Source organism: Schistocerca cancellata, chromosome 9 (assembly GCF_023864275.1).
Source record: "Schistocerca cancellata isolate TAMUIC-IGC-003103 chromosome 9, iqSchCanc2.1, whole genome shotgun sequence".
Lineage (NCBI taxonomy): Eukaryota > Metazoa > Arthropoda > Insecta > Orthoptera > Acrididae > Schistocerca > Schistocerca cancellata.
Window position 1 is genome coordinate 286,442,373 of NC_064634.1, and position 23,336 is coordinate 286,465,708.

At 41.2% G+C, this 23,336-nt stretch overlaps 1 protein-coding gene across 3 annotated transcripts in view; it reads right to left on the bottom strand.

Moving 5' to 3' along the window:
- Positions 1-23,336, bottom strand: part of LOC126100414 (protein I'm not dead yet-like) — a 241,891-nt gene that overhangs the window by 11,668 nt on the left and 206,887 nt on the right. For 2 of the 3 annotated variants that reach the window (XM_049911008.1, XM_049911010.1), the window contains 4 exons: positions 21,529-21,620; positions 18,766-18,852; positions 14,070-14,263; positions 305-442 (listed from right to left, as the gene is read on the bottom strand). In XM_049911008.1, coding sequence (XP_049766965.1) covers positions 305-442; positions 14,070-14,263; positions 18,766-18,852; positions 21,529-21,620 — 511 coding nt within the window. The remainder of the gene's footprint in view (positions 1-304; positions 443-14,069; positions 14,264-18,765; positions 18,853-21,528; positions 21,621-23,336) is intronic. The other variant, XM_049911009.1, reaches the window with a different exon arrangement.

The following is a 23,336-nucleotide window of genomic DNA, read 5'->3' on the forward strand; positions in this document are numbered from 1 at the left end:
TAAAACCTGAATTAAACACTGACAGTTTCAGTGTTGATATTAATATCCTCACAGAGTTTCTAGACAGTTCAACACTTCTGGTGTCCAGCCAATCTGTCAAGACACTGATCACATATGTGAACAAAGTGATCAATGTGTGGTAAAGCCTGACAGGTATTCAACACACTTAACATTCAGGTAATGTGGGTACAATATTAACTGACCAAAGCTACTGGGAAAACTACAGAGGGCTCCAGTTACTTATGATAGTGTACAGTAGCTTACAGTATTTTTACAATTCTACTTGTTGAATTACAAATCTTACCATATCGGATGTCTTCATGTTGCATTCACCCATCACAAAAGCATTTGGTGGTGTACCCACAGGCAGTACATAAGCATAAGAACAACATAGACATGCTGGCATCATAAGATACATTGGATGAATTTCCACTGCCACAGCCTGAAAAACAGAGTGACAATAATAAATGTAATATACAGTCAGTACAGAAGCATATCTTTTCTTTCGTAATTGAACTTACTGTGATTTGATTACTTAATTTGTATTTCTATTTAACAGAAAGCTAAGGCTAAATTCCCTGTTGACAAATCATCATCAGAGAAAGAGCACATGCCATGACAGAACAACGTAGGGAAGAAAAGTGAACACATCCTATTCAAAGGTACTGTCCCAGACACCACAAAAAACCTAAATTTTGATTACCGGGTTGGGAATTGAATTCTGTTCCTCCTGAATTTAAATCCGGTTCCACATTTCTCAGTGATATGAATTTGACAGTACTTAAAGAAAGTATTTTAATAATACTGTGTGAATAAAAGCATTGTATAAGATGTTACTTAAAATATCTTTTAAAAGTGACATTCATTTGCACTTTATTATCGCAAGACAATCATTGCAACCATTGATAAAGGGGAGATGCATTATCAAGTAGACCATCAAGAGAAAATAATGGAAACAGAGGATGTTATCTAACTGTCACTCATACCAGTACGTTAATTGTGCACAAAGATGGAACATAAGCTGTGTTCATTGTAAAGGGCAATTTGTAATGATAATACAGGGTGTACATAAAGTCCAGGAACACTTTCAATTATTTATTGCACAAGAACTAAACATTGTACACATGTCATACAAATTGCATTTTGAAGAGAAACTCTGAAAGTTCTTTTACAAATATTTGATATGCAAACCATGAGTGGCACGACAGACGTCAATACAGTAATCGAATTCTTGCCATACCCATCCCAGCATGGCATTGTCGACTGTGGCAGTCGCTTCCCGTATTCTGTCCTGGAGCTGGTGGTAGAGGCAGTACATATACCAGATCTTTACTGTGTCCCCACAGGAAAAAGTCACACAGAGTGAGACCTGGTGATCAGGGAGGCCATTTCACGAAACAGCTGCCCCCTTCTGTAGCACAACCTATCCATCAATGTGGCAGCCCCGTGTTCAGGTACCCACAAACTTCACAATGAAAATGGGGTGGAGCCCCATCCTGCTGAAAGATGAATGGAGAGTCCGACTGCATTTGAGGCATCAGCCATTGCTACAACATGTCCGAGTAGGAATATCCAGTGACAGAGCTCTTGGCACTCCACATTCACTTCACTCACACTGAGACAACCACTTCTCTTTGCTGGGCACAAGCAACCTGTTGTAATGAATTTGTTGTGCCAGTGGGAAATGGCCTTCAATGTTGGTGGCTTTTTAACATACTTGGTTCTAAACATCTGTTGAACAGCTGTAGCACACCTGTTTTTGTCAAACTCCAACACACAGAAAGCTCGCTCCGCACCTGAACCAGCCATGTTTGCGAGTTGCACTGACTATCGGAAAATTACCAAACTACACTTTCAGGGTTTCTCTTCAAATGATGTATGTATGATATCTTTGGTTCTTGTGCAATAAATAAGTGAAAGTGTTCCCAGACTTTATGTACACCATGTGTTTTTGAGAATGTGCAGCACATTGAGGTATAAAATACCAAAACTCTTTAGCTTCCTGAAGGTTACATTAACAGTTAAATATCATTAAAAGCAACAAATTAATAAATTACAATTCAGAAATGCCACAATTTTGAAAAAAAAACTGTTTCTTGATTTGCTATGTGCTGTATAAAGCAAAAATAACATTGGTACATGACTGTAATGGCGAAGTGTGAAGTTTTAGCGATGGACACTATAACAACTTCTACATGTACGTCTACATAAATACTCTGCTAGCCACAGTACAGTGCATGGTGGAGGGTACCTTGTACCACTACTAGTCACTTCCTTGACCTGGAAATCATGTTTTGCTTACCTTCTAGTGTAACTAGGTACAGCAACTGTAACTCTTTAGTGAACTCTGCTTTTAGTACTACAAATGTCACAAAATTAGCATACTTCCAATAATTTCATTTATTAATGTCATATCTTGTAATAATTTGGGGAAGTTCTATCCTTGAGCAAACAGCAACTATTGCTCAACAGTGTACATTAAGGTTAATTTGTGACATATCTATATGAAATGTGATTTAGTCATCTCATTACATACAATTTTCAAATCATCTGATTTGATGTACAGGAGACATGTCAAGTTTTACAATGAGTACATGTTTTAAAAATAACAAAAATAAAACACAATAATGTTATGAAAAGGAAAATGTCCACTCACCATATAGCTGAGTCGCAGATAAACACAACAAAAAGACAATCACAAATAAGCTTTCAGCCAGTAAGGCCTTCCTCAAAAATACAAACACACACACACACACACACACACACGCACACACATGACTGCAGTCTCTGGCAACTGAAGCCACACTGCAAGCAGCAGCATCAGTGCATCATGGGAGTGGTGACTGCGAAGGGGGGGGCGGGGGGTTAAGGAGGAGGCTGGTGGGGGGGGAGGTGGAGGAATAGTGGGTAGGGGTGAGGGACAGTGAACTGCTGCTGGGGAGCACACAGGAACAAGGTGGAGAGAGGGTAGGGTAGCTATGTGCAGTCTCAAGGTTAAACGAAGGGCTGGGGAGAGGTGGACAGGGGGCGGGGAGGGGGGGGGGGGGGAGTTGTATCAGAAAAGGAGAGATGTAAAACAACAGGGTGTGAAGGTGGAATGAGGGCTGTGTAGTGCAGGATTGGGAACAGGGAAGAGGCTGAATGGATGAGGACAATAACTCACTGAGGTTGAGGCCAGGAGGGTTATGGGAATGTAGGATTTATTGCAGGGAAAGTTCCCACCTGTGCAATTCAGACAAGCTGGCGTTGGTGGGAAGGATCCATATGGCACAGGCTGTGAACCATCATTGAAGAGAAGGCTGTCATGTTGGACAGTGTTGTTTCTTGGCCACAGTTTGTTGGTGGCCATTCATACGGACAGACAGCTTTTTGGTTGTCATGCTCACATAAAATGCAGCACAGTGGTTTCAGCTCAGCTTGTAGATCACATGACTGGTTTCACAAGTAGCCCAGCCTTTGATTGGATAGGTGATGTTTGTGACTGGACTGGAGTAGGTGGTGGTGGTGGGAGGATGTATGGGATGAGTCTTGCATCTAGGTCTATTACAGGGATATGAGCCATGAGGTAAGGGGTTAGCAGCAGGGGTTGTGTAGAGATGGATGAGTATACTGTGTTGGTTCGGTGGCCGGTGGAACATCACTGTGGGAGGGGTGCAATATAGTGGCAGGACATTTCTCTTTTCAGAGCACAATGAGAGGTAACTGAAACCCTGGCAGAGAATGTAATTCAGTTGCTCCAGTCCTGGGTGGTACTGAGTTATGAGGGGAATGCTCCTCTGTAGCCAGATGGTGAGACTTTGGGAGGTGGTGGGAGACTGGATAGAAAAGTCATGGGAGATTTGTTTTTGGACTAGGTTGGGAGGATAATTATTGTCTGTGAAGACTTCAGTGAGACTTCGAGAGGGACTGCTTGTCACTGCAGATGTGATGACCACAGGTGCCTAGGCTGTTTGGAAGGGACGTCTTGGAATGGAACGGATGGCAGCTGTTGATGTGGAGGTATTGCTGGTGGTTAGGGTGGTTAGTAGGTTTGATACAGACAGAGGTACTGATGCAGCCATCTTTGAAGTGGAGGTCAACATCTAGGAAGGTGACTTGTTGTGTTGAGTAGGACCACGTGAAGCAAAAGGGGAGAAACTGTTGAGTGTCCGGAGGAAAGTGTTTAGGGTGTTCTCACCCTTGTTCCACACCACAAAGATGTGATCAATGAATCTGAACCAGGTGAGGGGTTTAGAATTCTGGGTGTTTAGGAAGATTCCTCAAGATGGCCCATGAATAGGTTGGCATAGGATGGTGCCATATGGGTGCCCATAGACATACCCCAGATTTGTTTGTAGGTAATGCCTTCGAAGGAGAAGTAATTGTGTGAGAGAATATAATCGATCATGGCGACCAGGAGGAGGAATTCCCCAAATTCCTCAACATGCAAACTAACCTTACATCCACAAAAAGAACCGTAGTCCACCATCTAAAAGCTGGTCCTGACCTTATAATCCTAACTGCAGACAAAGGCTGCACCACTGTTGTTTTGAAACACAAGGATGACCTGGCAGAAGGCTTCTGTCGGCTGTCAGATACAACCACCTGCAAACCTTGCCACCATATCCCCATTCCAAAAATCCAGCAGAATCCCCAGTCACTCCTCAAATTATTAGGCTCATTCCAGAACCTCTCCCCCAGAGTCCATCTCTCTATTCACACCTACCATTCCCCCAACTCCTACCTTCTACATGCTTCCTAAAATCCATAAACCCAACCACCCAGGATGCCCCATTGTAGCTGGTTACTGTGTCCCCACTGGGAGAATCTGTGTTCCCCTAGACCAACATGTTCAACTTATCACCCGGAACCTACACTCCTATATAAAATACACCAAACATTTTCCTCCACTGACTCTACAGTTCCTGTCCCTTGACCATATGGTGCCCTGCTCGTCACTGTTGATGCCACCTCCCTTTACACTAACATCCCTAATGCCCATGGCCTTACCAAAATTGAATACTAACTTTCCCAATGCCCAATGGATTCCAAACCAACAACTTGCTTCCTAGTCAACATGACCAACTATATCCTCACCCACAATTACTTCTCCTTTGAAGGCATTACCTGAAACAAATCCAGGATATGGCAATGGGCACCTGCATGGCACAGTCCTATGCCAACCTATTCATGGGCCATCTAGGGGAATTGTTCCTAAACACCCAGGATCAGAAACACCTCACCTGGTTCAGATTCACTGATGACATCTTTGTGATCTGGATCGAGGGTGGGGACACCATATCCACTTTCCTCCAGAACCTCAACAGCTTCTTCCCCATTTGCTTCACCTGGTCCTACTCAACCCAACAAGCCACCTTCCTAGATGTTGACCTCCACTTCCAGTCACAAACATCACCTATCCCATTAAAGGCTGGGCACCCTGTGAAATAAGTCATATGATCTACAAGCTGAGCTCCAACCACTGTGCTGCATTCTATGTATGCATGACAACCAATAAGATGTCTGTCTACATGAATGGCCACTGACAAAATGTGGCCAAGAAACAAGTGGACCACACTGTTTCTGAGCACGCTGCCCACAACATGACATCCTTTATTTCACTGACTGTGCTTCACAGCCTGTGCCATATCGATTCTTCCAACACCAGCTTTTCTGAATTGCGCAGGTGGGAACTTTCCCTGCAGTATGTTCTATGTTCCCATAACCCTCCTGGCCTCAAACTTTGTTAGTCATTGTCCTCACCCATCTGGCCCCTTCCCTGTTCCTATTCCAGCACTACACATCCCTCATTTGACCTTCGCACCCAGTCTTTCTACTGCTCTTCTTTTCCATTCTGCATTTGATGTGCCTCATTTGCTGCACATGATTTTGACTCACATTCAAAGCCACATGAAATAGATTAGAGCAATGTTTGATGCACATCACTTGCCATACATGTTTTGAGCATCATTCAAAGGCACATAATGCTTACTTTTAGACAAATCATTTCACAAAATATATTACATTACATTTTTCACCCAACTTCAGTTAAGAACTGTGTAAATTAAAGTCTCTCATGTAAATGGTCAGTGTGCAGGCAGGCCTACCTATACTTTCACTGGGAAAAGTCTAACTTTCTGTAAACAGGTGAAATGTTCCACATATTAGTGAGATGTTACAATCAATATACACTGAATAATGAAATAGCTAACAAACTTAGCAGCTCTACTGTAGGTGCAATTTTCTTCTGCTGTCCACTACAGTGTGTTGTATTATCAGACGCCAAATGTAGCATATTGAAACTTGGCAAGAACTTTCCAAATGATTTATTTGTTTCCACTACAGTGCTCTGTTCACCTCGGTCTGCATCACAAGGACCCACAATGCTGAGGAATCACCCCAGCGACCTGTGCAATGTGACACTGTGTCGTGCCGGCCTTGTACACCAGCTGCAGAGTTCCGATTATGTCAGAATGGCTGCGCCAGTAGCCAACTTAGTGGCCAACATCCCCATTGACTCCACACTGCTCCACCGGGAGCCATAGGCTGACCTCGATGCTGCTTCTTCCTCACTGGCGTAGCTGAGAATGTGGCGGCAATGACCCCCTGTGATCCGGCATCCAAATCGGCAGCCCTCGCTTCGGAAGTCTCTGGCATGTGTCGGGAGCCGAGACAACTGCCCGCGGTAGTGAGCTGATGAGTGGCCCGCCACTGGCTGGCTGCAGACCCTGCGTAGGCATCAGAGGGTCGAACCAATGACCCGCGGTGGACTGGGATGCTGACGCCCCATCTGTTACTGCGTGTAGCTTGACGGTGTGACATGCCTTGACATCCAGGAGAGCTGCCACACTTGAATGACTCTCGTTAGAAAACAACACCTATTTATACTCAGCTGCATGCCTTTGTTTCACTAATGCATTGCTTCATGTCACGTACACATAACACTTAGGTTGGCCAGTGGCCCTCTTCTGCCTGTGACTTGCGGCATGGAAACTGCTGTGTGCGCCCTCTCTGGCAGTTCTACTCCCCTGTGGCCTCTATTTGCCTTTGCAACTGCTGGTATGCATAACTTACGGCAATCTGTCCCACACTTGGCTGCAACTCGTGCTCCGAATATCGCACAGAACTAACTTTCTCTATCATAAGCAGTGGTGCCGCTACATTATTCCCCTCTTCGGAAAGACCCGGTCACTGGGTCATCCTTTAACTAAATCTTCAACTTGTTTGGATTGGCACTTATGACATACTTACTTACTATTAGAAAACTTAGATGTGGTCTAGTGTTCCTAGGCACGACACGAGGGAAAAAACAATAAAAAAAATTCTTAATGGATGACCACTCCGCTGAATGCTCATTGAACCCCTTACCTTCACCCTCCATATCCAATCTACTGGGACTTGGACTACCCCCGGATCCCTCTGGGAATTGGCTCTCTGCTTGATCAGAAGGAAAACAACACATAACAAAGTTAAGGCTGCGATGACACTTGGCACAGAGGTGCTCAAAATTATCACTATTTGTCGTTGCCTTTCCCTATACTAAGTGACATGCTGAACAAGCTGTTTGGCTGATGTGCGCCCCTCTTGCTCTAAAATGAACTGGTTTACGGACCTCAACAGACCTGGCTCCAGAGTTTGATTTAACAAGGTCAGATTCTGCCTTGGCAAAAATGCTAAAGTGGTTTCTGGCCAGTACAACTGTGGCTGCGTAACATTCAATTGTGTGACTCCTGAAATTAATGCTGGCAGGTGGAAGGTTGGTCCTATTATGTTACACTTAGTTCCATTGATTAAAACTCTGCTTCCTTGGAGCTCTACAGGTTTTGCTTCTGTAAACACTCCTTGCTCAAAACAACTTGCTACTACTACCAAATTTTCATATGTGGAGAAGATCCAATGCATCCCGACCCGTTGCAAGCTCAATTTTGGCTCCATGATGTCCCTTGGACATCTATTCCTTTTCCCTTGGCTAAAAATAACTGCACCATACATGTGTCCCATATTTGTAGCTTCACAGATTTTCCTCCAACAACACTCCACGTACATCAGATGCTATACTTACCTTTTCAGTGTCCTGAAGACAGGGCTCACCATCACCCTTCCTCCCTCTTTAAAAAGACTGCTGCCCCTAGCAGGCTCACAATACTCGAAAACACATATAAAATACAATGCCTAATTACTCTATGGTACTTCATGCTGTACTCTATCTTACTGGTTTTCTCTGCACTTAGCACCTCTCTTCACTCTCTCTTTCTTCCTCTTTCCTTCCTGTGACATGCCTGGAATCACATCCAGGCAACCGTTAAATGGCCGTAACTGCCCAATGTGTACTATCATTGTTCTAGTTGGCAGCTGAAGCTTAACATCAATGGGGTATATGGTTTCAACAACTTGGTATGGCCCTTGATACCTCGTGAGAACTTCTTTGTTTTCCTTTTTTGCATGTAGGGGCTGGACAGCATTACCCATTGCCCCACTTTATACTGTGGTAAACTTCCTTTCCACTTTACTGCATCTTCCTACCTTTCCAAATCCTTCATATTCACCTTTTGTACCCATTTCCAGACATCCCGTCTTGTTCTAGCGAATTGGCGTACAGATTCACTGGTCCTTCCTTTCTGTAGCTTCACTAAATCAAACGGTGACAGCATTTTTCGCCCATACACTACCTCATACGGAGACAAACCGGCATTTGTATGGACTTTTGCATTGTATGCACATACAATATGCTTCAAATTCTCGTCCCGCTGATGGTGATGGGAATCCACATAAAAACTCAGCATCTTCCCGATTGTTCTGTGTACCTGTTCTGTCCTTCCGTTCACCTGTGGATGCAACACACTCGTCCTCAGCTTCTTTATGTTCAACAATTTACACGGTTCCTTTATTAAATCCAACATGAAGTTGGTCCCTTGGTCAGTAATTATTATCTCCGGTACACCAAAATTCAAAATCCATTTGTTTACTAATGCTTACGCGACCACTGCTGCCTGTTGATTTGGCATAGCCACCATCTCCACATACCTTGAAAAATGGTCTATTACTGTCAGAAAGAATCTGTTCCCCAATGGTGTTCACCTAGAAGGTCCTAAGACATCAATCCCCAGAAAATAAAATGGACATGTCACTTCCGGTAATCGTTGTAGCTGTATCTGTTTCTGTTTCTAATTCAAATCTGCTCTCTGGGCACATGGTATACAATTCTTGACATACTGATCCACATCTACTTTCCTACCTCTCCACCAATACTTCTCTGCCACTCTCCTATTCGTCGCTCTACACCCTCCGTGACCGGATAACATGTAATCATGTGCTTCCTTTAAAACCCCATCCCTCAACTTCACTGGCACTACTACCCTTGGCCCTAACTTTGTTTCCCTGCACAGAAGATCATCGTAGATATTAAACTGTGGATGTGTCTGATACAATTTACAATCATTGTCCATGTACTGTAATTTTTGCCATACTGCTAGGTCATAAACTATGACTTCTACTTTTGCCATCTTCCTACTTAGTGCATCCGCATTAGTGTGCTACTTCCCAGGCTTGCGCACCACCTCGTAATCGAATTCACTAAGCCTCACAGCCCATCAAGTGAGTCTTGTGGATGGATCCTTCAACCCCAACAACCACTTCAACGCAGCATGATCTGTCACTACCCAAAATCTTCTCCCATATAAATAACATTTAAAATATGTGATTTCATAGATTATGCTAAGCATCTCCATCTCTGTTGTTCAGTAATTCTCCTCTGCTGCATTCAACTGCCTAGACATGTAGGCTACAGGATGTTCTTTCTCATCAATTTCTTGACTAAGAACACACCCTAATGCTCGATTCGATGTATCACATGCTAGTATAAACTCCTTTTCAAAATCTGGGAACACAAGAACCAGATTTGATGTTAACATTTCTTTCAGTTTGTCAAACACTTTCTGACACTCTTCTGTCCACTCAAATTTCACACCTTTCCATAACAATAGCGTCAATGGCTGTGCTAAATCTGCAAAACTCTTCAGGAACTTTCGATAGAAATTGCAAATTCCGATGAATGACTGCACTTCCTTAACTGTTTTCGGTTCCCGAAAATCCCTTACAGCCTGTACCAACCTCGGATCTGTTCGCACTTCATCCTTACTGATAATATGGCCCAAATATTTTACTTCTTCTAATGCAAAATGACACTTCTCCAGGCTCAACATCAAACGAGCTGCTCTTAACCTCAAAAAGACTTCCCTTAACCGCTGTCTATGTTGCTCCATACTACTTGAAAACTCTATAATGTCATCCAAATAGACCAAACACTGCTGTGGTTTCAAGACACTGTCTAGCAACCTCTGGAACTTTACCGAAGCATTTTTCAAACTGAATGGCATTCTAATGTATTGGTAATGGCCTCCAGGTGGAGAGAAAGCAGTTTTTGGACTATCCTCTGGAGCCACCTCTAACTGATGATAACCACTTGTCAAATCCATCATAGAAAAGTACTGGCACTGTCCTAAGTGATACAAACTCTCCGATATGTTTGGAATGGGGTATGCGTCCATTACTGTCTTATTATTGAGGTATCGGTAGTCACAACAGAACCTGTATTTCTTAGTTCCATCTGTAGATTTTTTAGGCACAACTATAATGCCCGCTCCCCAGCAACTATTACTATGCTCTATAATACTGTACGCAAGCTGCTGATCAATGAAATCCTCCACAATCGGCTGCAAATACTTTGGTATTCTGTATGGTTTCCGGTAAAAAGGTGCTTCATTCCCCGTTGGTATCCTATGTTGAACTAATGGAGTTGCTGGTAATGGCCCTTGTGGAAAAAACAAATCCTTAAATTCCCACAATAATTCTTCCATATTCTCTATTTCTCCTCCCTCCAAATGCTTAATTTTGTCATACAATGCAGTTCTATTGGCAGTTAATGGTTGATCACTTCGTGTACCCCTCGAACACCAGTTTTTGTCATCTGGCACATCAGAATTTGCTACTAAAACTCCTTTCCTCAAATTCGCATCTACAGTGCTAAAATTATCAATGTTAACGGGATGTACTCGCCCGTCATTCCCCTCCTGTACGCGTACAACACTACATTTCACAAAACAACCCAATACACCCAAATCTTCATTATCCTCCAATGGTTCAATAACACATACTGTACGCACAGGTAAATTTGACTCCACACTTACCCCGGTGCCACTAGACACAAACTCATGCGAGTTAATCCTTAATGTTAATGTACGCAGTTCAATTGGTTTGTTCGTTACACTGAACGTCCCTCACAACAGCGCTGCATTGACAACAGGTTCCCCTAGCAGAAATAACATTCCACCAAGTTCCACAGTTCATTGTCCAAGGTCAATTTTGGCATGATGTCGATGCAAGAAATCTACTCCTAGGATCATGTCGTAACCATCGCTTACCCATGGTACCACCTCCATGCATACATTAAATCGGACTTTCCCTATGTGAAAGTCAACTGTCACCAAACCCAAAGTCGTGACCTCCTTCTCCCCCACTCCATGCAACCTATAACGTGGTGTGTCTAACTTCCTTCGTCCCATTATATTCTTAGTAGCCACTGACACTTGCGCCCCTGTGTTCAACAAAATTTTAAACTTTTTAGTTCCTATGGATCGTACCACTGAACATTCCACCTCTGCATATGTATTCGTAGCATTGAAATTAAACAGGAGCTCCCTTAGGTGGGTCTTGGGCCCCCTCTGCCATTTAACACTTGTCCACCTCTTTTATCTCCACTTCTCCATCCTCCACACTGCTGATTTCCGCCCCTTCCTCTGTTCCTCGGTGACTGGGTGCATTGCCTCTGCACATGTCCCGTACGACCACACTTTTAATATTTTATACCCACTGCAAATACTGTTTGCCTCTTGTGTACCCCTGTTGCCAAGTCTATTTCCTCACACTGAACTGCCAGCTGAATGGTCGAATACAAATTTTTCGGATTCCCTTCACACACTTTCCATGACATATGCGCTGGCAACCTTCTCAAAAATACATCAAGGGCACTTTGCTCAGCCTCCTGGAACAGAACACTATTTGCTTCATTGCTCTGACCCAACTCATAAGTATACTCATTAATTTCCCCTTATCCTGTCTGCAAATTTCTCCACCATCTCCCCCTGTCTCTTTGTCATTGTACTTAACTTCTCCCTAAAGTACCGAGCGCTATTCTGTTTCTTGTACCTTAGTAAAAACCCTTCCTTTAACTGCTTAAACTGTCCTACCTTTCTTAAGGCCTCAGAACACCTTACATGTGTTTTTGCCTCATCCGTTAATCTAATCTTGGCTATATGTAACAACTACTCATCAGACCAACAATTCATCAGTGCTGAAGTCTCCAAGTCCTCCACAAACGAAAGCCAGAAAACGGAATAATCAGACTCGCGGCAGCTGGGTCAATCTCCTGCACCCTAGGCAACGACTGATCAGATGCGGTTCCCCAGTCACTTCTAGATGCTAATTCATTTCTCAACTGCGTATTGTCTGCTGTCAATTGTACTACTTTTTCCATCAAAATCCGCACCGCTTCTGGTTCCGACACACCTTGCGTCCTTGACTCTGCCATTGTGTTGCTTTCGTTCCCAGTTAGTCCCGAAACAAAAGGATTAAGTACAAGAATTATCTGACTTCCTACAGCTCCGTCTCGTGATACTCAGTATCGTCATAAACCAATACAAAAGTAATTAAATGCCACGAAAAAAAATAAATCTTACTGCCCCGAATACTCTAACACTTACTCTGACAACAAAAAATACTATGCCCACGCAAAACATCTACAATGTGGATTGCCAGGAACCATACTCAAAAAAACAAAAAAGATAGAAAATCTCCAACACTCAAAAAGAACAATTTTGTCAGCACTCACCACATCTTGTGACTGTACTGCAAGCGGTGGGCTCGAACGTCATACTGGACAGACAACGCCCGCTACTCTGACACCACATGTTGTGGTATCAGACGCCAAATGTGATGTATAGAAACGCAGTGAGAACTTTCCAAATGATTTATTTGTTTCCACTACAGTGCTCTGTTCACCTTGGTAAGCGTCACAGGGAGCCGCAATGATGAGGATGCACCCCAGAGGACTGTGCAACTCAGCATTGTGTCATGCCGGCCTTGTACACCAGCTGCAGAGTTATGATAATGTCAGGATGGCTGCACCAGCAGCCAACCCAGTGGCCACCATCCCTGTTGACTCATCACTGCTCCGCCGAGAGCTGTAGGCCGGCCCCACTGCTGCTTCTCAATCGCTGGCACCGCTGAGAATGCGGTGGCAACGACCGCCCGCAATCTGGCGTCCGAATCTGCAGCCCTCACCTTGGAAGTCTCCGGCATGTTTCGGAAGCTGAAATGACTGCCTGTGGTAGTGAGCCAAAGAGTGGGTCGAACCAATGATCCACCGAGGACTGGGATGCTGGTGCCCCACCTGTTGCTGCATGTAGCCCAACGGTGTGACATGCCTCGCCATCCAGGAGAGCTGCCACACTTGAATGACTCTTGTTAGAAAACAACACCCTATTTATACTGGTATGTGCACCTCTGTTTCACTAACACACTGCTTCGCATCATGTACGCATAACGCTTAGGTTGGCCAGTGGCCCTCTTCTGCCTGTGACTTGCGCCATGGAAACTGCTGTGCGCGCCCTCTCTGGCAGTTCTATACCCACGTGGCCTCTATTTGCCTTCGCAACTGCTGGTATGCATAACTTACTGCACTCTGGCTCGCACCTGGCTGTAAATCGTGCTCGGAATATTGCACAAAACTAACTTTCCCTATACTAAGCAGTGGTGCCGCTACAAGTGCTAGAGTGATGATCTCTTTGATTGGTTGGGTTTACCAGTCATTCAATCCACCAAAGAATGATTTTATATTCCATATACTATGACTCTGCGTTCATCACATTCCCTGTATAATTTAATTCAGAATATCATGATTCTTTTTTTCTATCATTGTTGTTATACATCACAGTATGCTTTGTTATGCTAGCACTACTGCAGTCAGTGTGATAGGCCTACAGAAAAGTTATAGTCAAATAACTTATCCTAAGAAATACTGTCTTTTTACATACCATTTTTGCAAGAACTGGTAAAACAATATTACAAATGGCTGCATTGGATGCAAACTGGGTTAGAAATGTTGTAGCAATACAGACAATTATTAGTATTGCTAAGTCAGGAAGCACATTTAATACAGACAATGTGTCTCCAATGAGATCATTCAGGCCAGATGCATTTGTAGCTTCTGCCATTGCAAAGCCTCCACCTAAAAAACAGAGCAAACAGTTATTTTTCATCCATTAATTCACACAGTTGTTTTATGTGTTGAAATTTATGTTACAATATAATAGAGGGAAACATTCCATGTGGGAAAAATATATCTAAACACAAAGATGATGTAACTTACCAAACGAAAGGGTTGGTATATTGATAGAGACACTAACAAACACAAACACACACACAAAATTCAAGCTTTCACAACACACGGTTGCTTCATCAGGAAAGAGGAAAGGAGAGGGAAAGACGAAAGGATGTGGGTTTTAAGGGAGAGGCTAAGGAGTCATTCCAATCCCGGGAGCGGAAAGACTTACCTTAGGGGGAAAAAGGGACAGGTATACACTCACACACACACACACACATATCCATCCGCACATATACAGACACAAGCAGACATATGTAAAGGTATATGCGCAGATGGATATGTGTGTGTGTGCGAGTGTATACCTGTCCCTTTTTTCCCCTAAGGTAAGTCTTTCCACTCCCGGGGATTGGAATGACTCCTTACCCTCTCCCATAAAACCCACATCCTTTCGTCTTTCCCTCTCGTACCCTCTTTCCTGATGAAGCAACCGTGGGTTGCAAAAGCTTGATTTTTGTGTGTGTGTTTGTGTTTGTTAGTGTCTCTATCAACATACCAATGCTTTCATTTGGTAAGTTACATCATCTTTGTTTTTAGATATAATTTATATTACAAAACATATAGGTGTCTGTTAGGGATAGTAATACATGTTTGCAAGAAAATTACGGAGATTTTGATTCATCTGTACACAGTGACTAAGGTTCTTTTAAAAATATATTCAGTTAATATACAAGGTGATTATACTTAAAGTTACACTTTCAAACCACTGTAAATATAACACCACTGGTCAGAATGACATCTAATTGCAGTGGAATATTATCAGAGAAGAGGGAAAACATATAAGTTACAAAATGCAGCAATAAATGATGCTGTAATCATCATAATTTAATAGTGGTCAGCTACAAATGATAAATGAATCATTCAACAATGCCTAAGGTGTACGTTTGACACTAAACAAACTGTACTACTCAGTGTGCAAGGGTGAGAAGGTGTGATGCTGTTAGTTATGTAAGCCCATCCACCACAGCAAGGTCATATCACATGGGATGAGAAAAATCGTTTTTTTAACTGTCCCAAGGCCAAAAACCACATAAAAAGATCAATGACATGGTTTTTAAATGTCCTGAGGCCAAAATCCGCATAAAAAGTCATCGATCACACCAGTTTTTAATTGTCCTGAGGCCAAAAACTGCAAAAAAAATCTATCAAAATGAAACTGAATTATTAATTTCCATGTGACTGGCACAAAACATGTTCAATATGCTGTCCACTGTTTTCTGTAACAAGTTGAAATTGGGAAACAGTATGTTCCACAACTGATCGAAGTGTTGTGGCAAAGTGAAACTCTTTGCCTTTTAATATGTCTGCTGGTGTCTTGTATATGTGTGGATGGATATGTGTGTGTGTGCGAGTGTATACCCGTCCTGTTTTCCCCCTAAGGTAAGTCTTTCCGCTCCCGGGATTGGAATGACTCCTTACCCTCTCCCTTAAAACCCACATCCTTTCGTCTTTCCCTCTCCTTCCCCCTTTCCTGACGAAGCAGCCGTTGGTTGCGAAAGCTAGAATTTTGTGTGTATGTTTGTGTGTCTATCGACCTGCCAGCACTTTTGTTTGGTAAGTCTCATCATCTTTGTTTTTAGATATATTTTTCCTACGTGGAATGTTTCCCTCTAGAATACTTCATGTGTTGCATATGTTGATTGACAAACTCTTTTCCTTTGTCTGTTCAGAGTACCATATTTTAATTTTTCGAATAGTCCCATTTTCTGCTCGATCTTTGAGCTAAATGGAAGTACCATACCACAGAGCTCTTTTGTTGGTTTTAGCATGTAACCAAATGATTTTCTTGATAAATTGTCCATGAAAGCGATAAGATAATGTGTTCCTCCTCTCCTCATTCATTCACAGACTTCAAAATGTGGTATGTACATAGACCTTTGCTCTTCTGCTTGATGCAGGCAAAGGTTGTCAAGACTTACATAGATCTAAATTGATCTTTGTCCAATTCAGTTTATCGGCCATTTTTTCCTTTAATAAATGCATGCTTGCACAGTTCAAATGTCCAGTCTTTTATACAATAAATTTTAACTGTTGATTTCTACAGCATGTGCATGATCACAAACTTCATCTACTTGATACATGCCATGTATTTGAATTGCAGTTGCCATTGGTGTTCCACAGATGATTACATCATTTTTGTTGTATTTTCCAGACTGTACATCATCAGACAATGAGCATAATCCAGATCTTGATATTTAACTAACCAACAACAAGTTGTATCCAAGATGTGGAACATATGCAACAACATTAACAGTCATCTACTTGTTCTTGTTGTCATGGGTAACTTCTAGCAGAACATTGTCCTCTGCAATCGCCTCAAGATTGCTGTTACCTGGTAATATAATTTTCGAAATTGTGGTTGACTGGAAATTACTGAATGAGCTCCTTTTATTTGTCATTTGTTGCAGTACATCTGGACTCTATGTAGTAACCATCACTATGATACGAAGTTTCATTTAGAGTCATCAATGCATTTTCAGTTTTCATGATATTTACAGATTTTTCTGTTCAACACTAACATTCACAACAGTGAAATTAAGGTCCAGTAGTATGACATGTGTGTATTGCTACCATGCACCAGTCTTATAATTATGTAGTGGCATTTCAAGGACAGCATGAGGATTTTCTGTTGATCATTATGATTTGTTTTGTGTATTAGCATGACCAGAGAGGTGGTACCAAGCCTCGTCTATATAGTAACTGAAACCAGAACATCAGTGGCTTTTACTCAATAAAAAATGCAAACCATTTGCAGTAACTGATTCACATATTTTGACTTGTGCACTGCTGCCACTTATACAGGATAAATTTCAATGTTTGTCAACTGCTTTATGTGCAGTCGTCAACCTGACTTCTTTTTCTTGTGCTAGCTTGCTTTGGTCTGCTGCATAAAGGTAGAAATATCTAAAGATTTCTCTTTGTTTAGTTTAAGTGGACTTCAAGTTCTTTAGCCATATAAACTGAGCTGTTTCTTGGCACTTCAATAAGTCAATGTACCGTATTATGATGAGGTACAACTGTTTCCAGGAATTTTTCATCACATGCCTTCTACAGGGTAATGACAAATGATTGAAGCGATTTCACAGCTCTACAATAACTTTATTATTTGAGATATTTTCACAATGCTTTGCACACACATACAAAAACTCAAAAAGTTTTTTTAAGCATTCACAAATGTTCGATATGTGCCCCTTTAGTGATTCGGCAGACATCAAGCCGATAATCAAGTTCCTCCCACACTCGGCGCAGCATGTCCCCATCAATGAGTTTGAAAGCATCGTTGATGCGAGCTCACAGTTCTGGCACGTTTCTTGCTAAAGGAGGTTTAAACACTGAATCTTTCACATAACCCCACAGAAGGAAATTGCATGGGGTTAAGTCGGGAGAGTGTGGAGGCCATGACATGAATTGCTGATCATGAACTCCACCAGGACCAATCCATCGGTTTTCCAATCTCCTGTTTAAGAACTGTGGAACATCATGATGCAAGTGCGGTGGAGCACCATCCTGTTGAAAGATGAAGTCGGTGCTGTCGGTCTCCAGTTGTGGCATGAGCCAATTTTCCAGCATGTCCAGATACACGTGTTCAACTGTTTCTTCGCTCACTGCAGGCTGACCCATTGATTTCCCCTTACAGAGGCATCCAGAAGTTTAAACTGTGCATACAATCGCTGAATGGAGTTAGAAGTTGGTGGATCTTTGTTGAACTTCGTCCTGAAGTGTCGTTGCACTGTTATGACTGACTGATGTGAGTGCATTTGAAGCACGACATACGCTTTCTCGGCTCCTGTCACCATTTTGTCTCACTGCGCTCTCGAGCACTCTGGTGGCAGAAACCTGAAGTGCGGCTTCAGCCGAACAAAACTTTATGAGTTTTTCTACGTATCTGTAGTGTGTCGTGACCATATGTCAATGAATGGAGCTACAGTGAATTTATGAAATTGCTTCAATCATTTGTAATAGCCCTGTACATTAAATCTGTGTGTTTCTCGCCTTACAAAACACGTTTTCAACATGGAAAATATGTTCCACAGTTAAAAGTACCACACTTTAAAAACAAATTGAACATCTAAACATTACACATCACTTTCAATAGCTTTCAACAACTGCACCAAACAGCTGAATGTCACACAACAGTAGAGCAAATTTAAAAACAACTGCATTTCTATGAAAAAGAGTTCTGCCAACTTGTGTGCTGCAAACTTTTTCTGGAACTTCTGTCATAATCTACATCCATAGCCCATATTCCAGTGCACAGTGACTTTCCGGGCACACAGTACAATCATTATTCTAGCAGCATAATTTTTGTTGCTATTGTGTCTTAGTTTTTAAATAAGAATTTTATTTACCAAGCAGCAGGATGATACCCCAGTGCATCTTCTTCTCAACTACTTTCCATGTTATCAGAGATGGTGAAGGCTTGCATGGTTTATCTGCTATAAAAAAAAATGCAATATTAATTTGCTGGAATACACACATCTGAATAAATTGTTACAGATATGAAACAGTCTGGAGGGTTTCAAAAGATTATGAAATTTTTTTGTTTTGCTCAAACTTACCTTCACATTTCTTCAAAATACATTTCTTCAAATGGTATGCATGACTGAAGCCTATCAAACTACATATTAAAGACTCTATGACATATCTCTTTAAAAAGATTGTTTGAAGTACATTCTTAACAGTCACAGCTACTTCTAGTAATTCTGTATAAGAAATGATCTAGAGTCAGATCTCAGCCACAAGTTGACTGTGGAAATGGGTGTAGGATTCTTCAAGATATATTTGTGGTTTGCTGTTGGTCCTGTGAAGATACAGATGCGTGTTGTGAAATAGGACCCTGCAACTCCACTTTCAACTGCTTCTATGGCATGCTTTTGATAAACTTAGGAATGCAAGATCCCACATAGAAGCTGTGGTTATTGTCTTGTCTTCACTTTTGATTGCAGCAGTGTATCCCACCTCAGGAAGCAAACTACACATTATTATTTTGCCTGCATCTTCCATTCTTTTCAGTTTGGAAAGGAAAATAATGATACACTGTGTCTCTACCTGAAACTGTATACAGTTATGCCACCTGTTGCATTGCCAATTTTTGTTATAATCTGACAGATTTAAACCTATCTGTTACATGCTAACCAAGCTCTAAATAATTTTTCAAGTCCAGCATATTTAATACATTTGACATTATCAGCAGGAAGACACACAGCATCAACAACTGTAGAGAATGACTCAAATAGAATCTCAGCACCAGTTGCACTTTTATTTTAAACTCAGCTACTTTCATCCCTGAAGACCATTGTCAAGAGTGGGTGTCTCAAGCATTGTGAATCTATTCAGACACAAAGACTTGCTGAAAATATTTACAAAACTTGAGATACCAATGTCGTCCAATAGCTAATCGTGAAACTTCTATGACTATAGGAAATACAGGAAATACTGTTCATAAATTTACAAAAGTCTGACAATATGTAGCCAATTCACAGAAAAAGGCTTCAGCAAGAAGGCTAAGATATCCATAAGGAAAATCAGATTAAAAATTATATGTTGGCAATACACTAGAATTTTTTACATGATCAATAACAGCGGTGAAAGCATATGTTCCTATCTAACAGAAACCATAAGATATGAAGTAGTCATGCCAGCACTTTTTCCAGCCTTCAAATCTTCTGATTGCTTCAAGTAGATGGTATAGAACATTTAGGCAGTATTCCTCAACAGTCATAGAATATTCAATAAAGAAACCATTCAAATCTGCTAGCAACAGCAAAATATGACAAGGACAAGTGCACCCATTCACAAAAAGAAGTTTTGATAGTTGAGAATATGTGATCTGAGAAATAAACAATTTAATAAAATTTTGAATAGTATTTCCTTCCACTCCTAACCCCAAGTAACACAATTCATTAATGTTTCCTAAACGCTATTTCATTTTTTTAAATATATATTTCAGCCTCAGATCATACAGTGATATCATTAACCAAGTCATCATCAGATCATCCCAGGTGTGTTTACATTGTCTGCACCTCTCTGGGTCTCTTCAGTCTTCAGTTGATGAGTTACTGTGTATCATATTCGGATTATCTGATAATGACTTAGTAATAAGCCTAAGCCAGTAATAATACCATTTGTGTACTATGATACTAAAATACACTTTTTTAAAAAATTACAAGATCACTGTGTTTCTCTAATGCACGCCCAGTCTGTCAAAGCTATGTGGATACTTTTGGTTCACAGTACAGACTGTAGAATATAGTAAAATTCTAGAAGAATTTCCCCCCAATTTTGAATGTTTATGTAAGTTTTAATTTATGGGCAGTCAAAGAATTGAAATCAGGTAAATGTTTTTCCTTGCTATTAGTCATCCTAACACAACTCACAGATTAGGTTATTATACTGTATCTTTTCCAGTGTCAATATATGTCCTTTTACTACTCATGGAAGTCAAGTAGCCTCAGTGAAAGGTTTGTTGTTGTTGTAATCTTCAGCATGAAGATTTGTTTGATGGATCTCTCCATGCTAGCCCATCCTGTGCAAATCACTTCAACTCTCTGTAGTTACTTAAATCTACTTCCATTTGACCATGCATACTGAATTCAAGCCTTGGTCTCTGCCAACATTTCTCTCCCTCCTCATCCTCTCTCTTTCCACACCTCCTTCCATTGTCAATGTATGTACTCTTGGTGGCTGTAACTATGATGTACCATCAAATTTTCACTTCTTTTAGCCAAACTGTTTTGTAAAGCCCTTTCCTTTCCAATTGGATTCAATGCAGTTTTATTAGTTATCTCTTCTAACAAACTAATCATCAAAAATTTGCAGTAACGCCAAGTAAATTTAAAGGAAGGATATAATAGTGAACTAATCTATGCCCTCCAGAGGGAACATTTAATTGCAGGAGTATCTTACACACCAAAGGAATATTAACCACACTTATGACACAAAAAAGTCGACATCACACATCACATACATAAGTAACAAAAATAGGTTTGTAGTAGACTTCTTTTCTTAGAATAAAATCTCATAATAAGAAAACATTCAGTCCTTCTCAGATTACTACATTATTACATTATATTTACAGCTTTCAATTTTAAAATAAAGTGTAAGACAATTACCATTAAATCTGAATTTCAGAAAGTCAAGATCTGCAGGCAGTACGAAGAGCAGGAAACACACTAACATAACTGCAGTAGAATCTTGGACCTCCCTGGAAAGAAAGGAAAATCATCCTCAGTAGCAAATAATTGTGAGCTATGCTCCATGCTATGACTCTCACTGTCACAGGCATAATCTTCTATCATGTTTGAATCCATCTCCCATTCTTATTACCATATTCTTAAGGAAAATTATGTAATACAAAAGTCTGGAATCACAAAACATGATTTACACAATGCATCCAGTTTCTATTTGAACTGTGTACATAAAATGAATAAAACTTGAACTATGTTCAGAATTTACTCAAAATGGTTTCCTTCAGAGTCAGCACATAGTAGTAATCAATTGAAAATTTCTTGAAAGCAGTAATTGCATTAAAAATGCAATACATTCCCTTGGAATGCACAGACTGATATCGCAGTGGTGCCCTTTAATCACAAACTTAACCCTCAAGCACATCTAAAAATGTTCTAGTGTTAACATTAGAGATGATCTAGGACTGAAATGTTCTTCTGTCTAAAATCATATGGATTGCACTATTATTTTGGAGGAGCAAACAGAAATCCTATACTCAATATCCAGGCCCTATTCAAGGAAAACTTACACTGAAACAATTGAGAATTACAAGATCTCTCTACGTGACCTTCTCATAGTGATACCACTGGTTTTAAGTTCTCCACAGAAAAACTGTATGTGTATATTTTGATCCTTTGCGTCAATGCTTTCCCTACCCAAAACTCCAGTGAGGAGAATCATCTTGGGTTTTAAGACCTCAGTGAAGTTCTTGGGCCTCATCTTTGACTGGAGGTTGACATCACTGCCACACTTCAATGACCTGAAGTGTACTACATGTCTAAAGACTATAAACATTTTAAACTGTCTTATCAGTAAAAATTGGAGAGCAGATCAATCCAGTTTAATCACCTGCTATAGAACCTTCATCTGCACTTGGCTTGATTATGGCAGAACAGTGTATGGATCAGCTACGCCTTCTTACATAAAGATGTTTGACGCTGTCCACCATGCAGGTATTAGGCTGGCTACCAAACCAGTCCCATTCCTAACCTGTGTGCAAAGGCTGGTGAGCCATTTATTACCATGGTTCGACATGTATACAAAGTGTAATCCATCTCTGACTATCCTGTAGTCAGTGTTGGAGCTGAACAACTCATACACTATAGGTTTATCGGGTGCAAGGCGAATAAGTATTTTTCTGCCCATGTGAAGGAATATCCTGAACAGCTTGGTGTAGCAGACATAACACTTCTTATACAGGGATGGAGCTAATTTCCTCCCTGGATTACTGACAGGTCCATTCTTAACTTGAACATGATGGAGTACTCCACCTTTTGTTTCAAAATGGGATTTTAATGGCATTTTATTGAAGTATCTGGAGCACAAATGCTAGTTTTTTACCACTGGATTGAAGTTAGAGGATTATGTTGTGTGTTCTGTTATCTTCCCACATTTTGTCATTAAACTCCATCTATCAAGTCACTTCCCTGTATACTGTGCAGAGCTGTCAGTGGTCAAGAAGGCATTGGAGCACATGACACTTCTTGGTGGAGGGAAGTTTCTTGTCTCCACTGATTCGCTTACTGCTCTGCAGGCTATTCAGGAAATTGTCCCAGCAGGTAGGATAGTTCAGATGGTCCAGGACACAATCCACCACCTACACAGGCAGAAGTAAGAGGTGGCCTGCTACTGGGTTCCTGAACACATGGGAATCAAGGAGAATGAGGAAACTGACAGAGCAACAAAAGCAGCC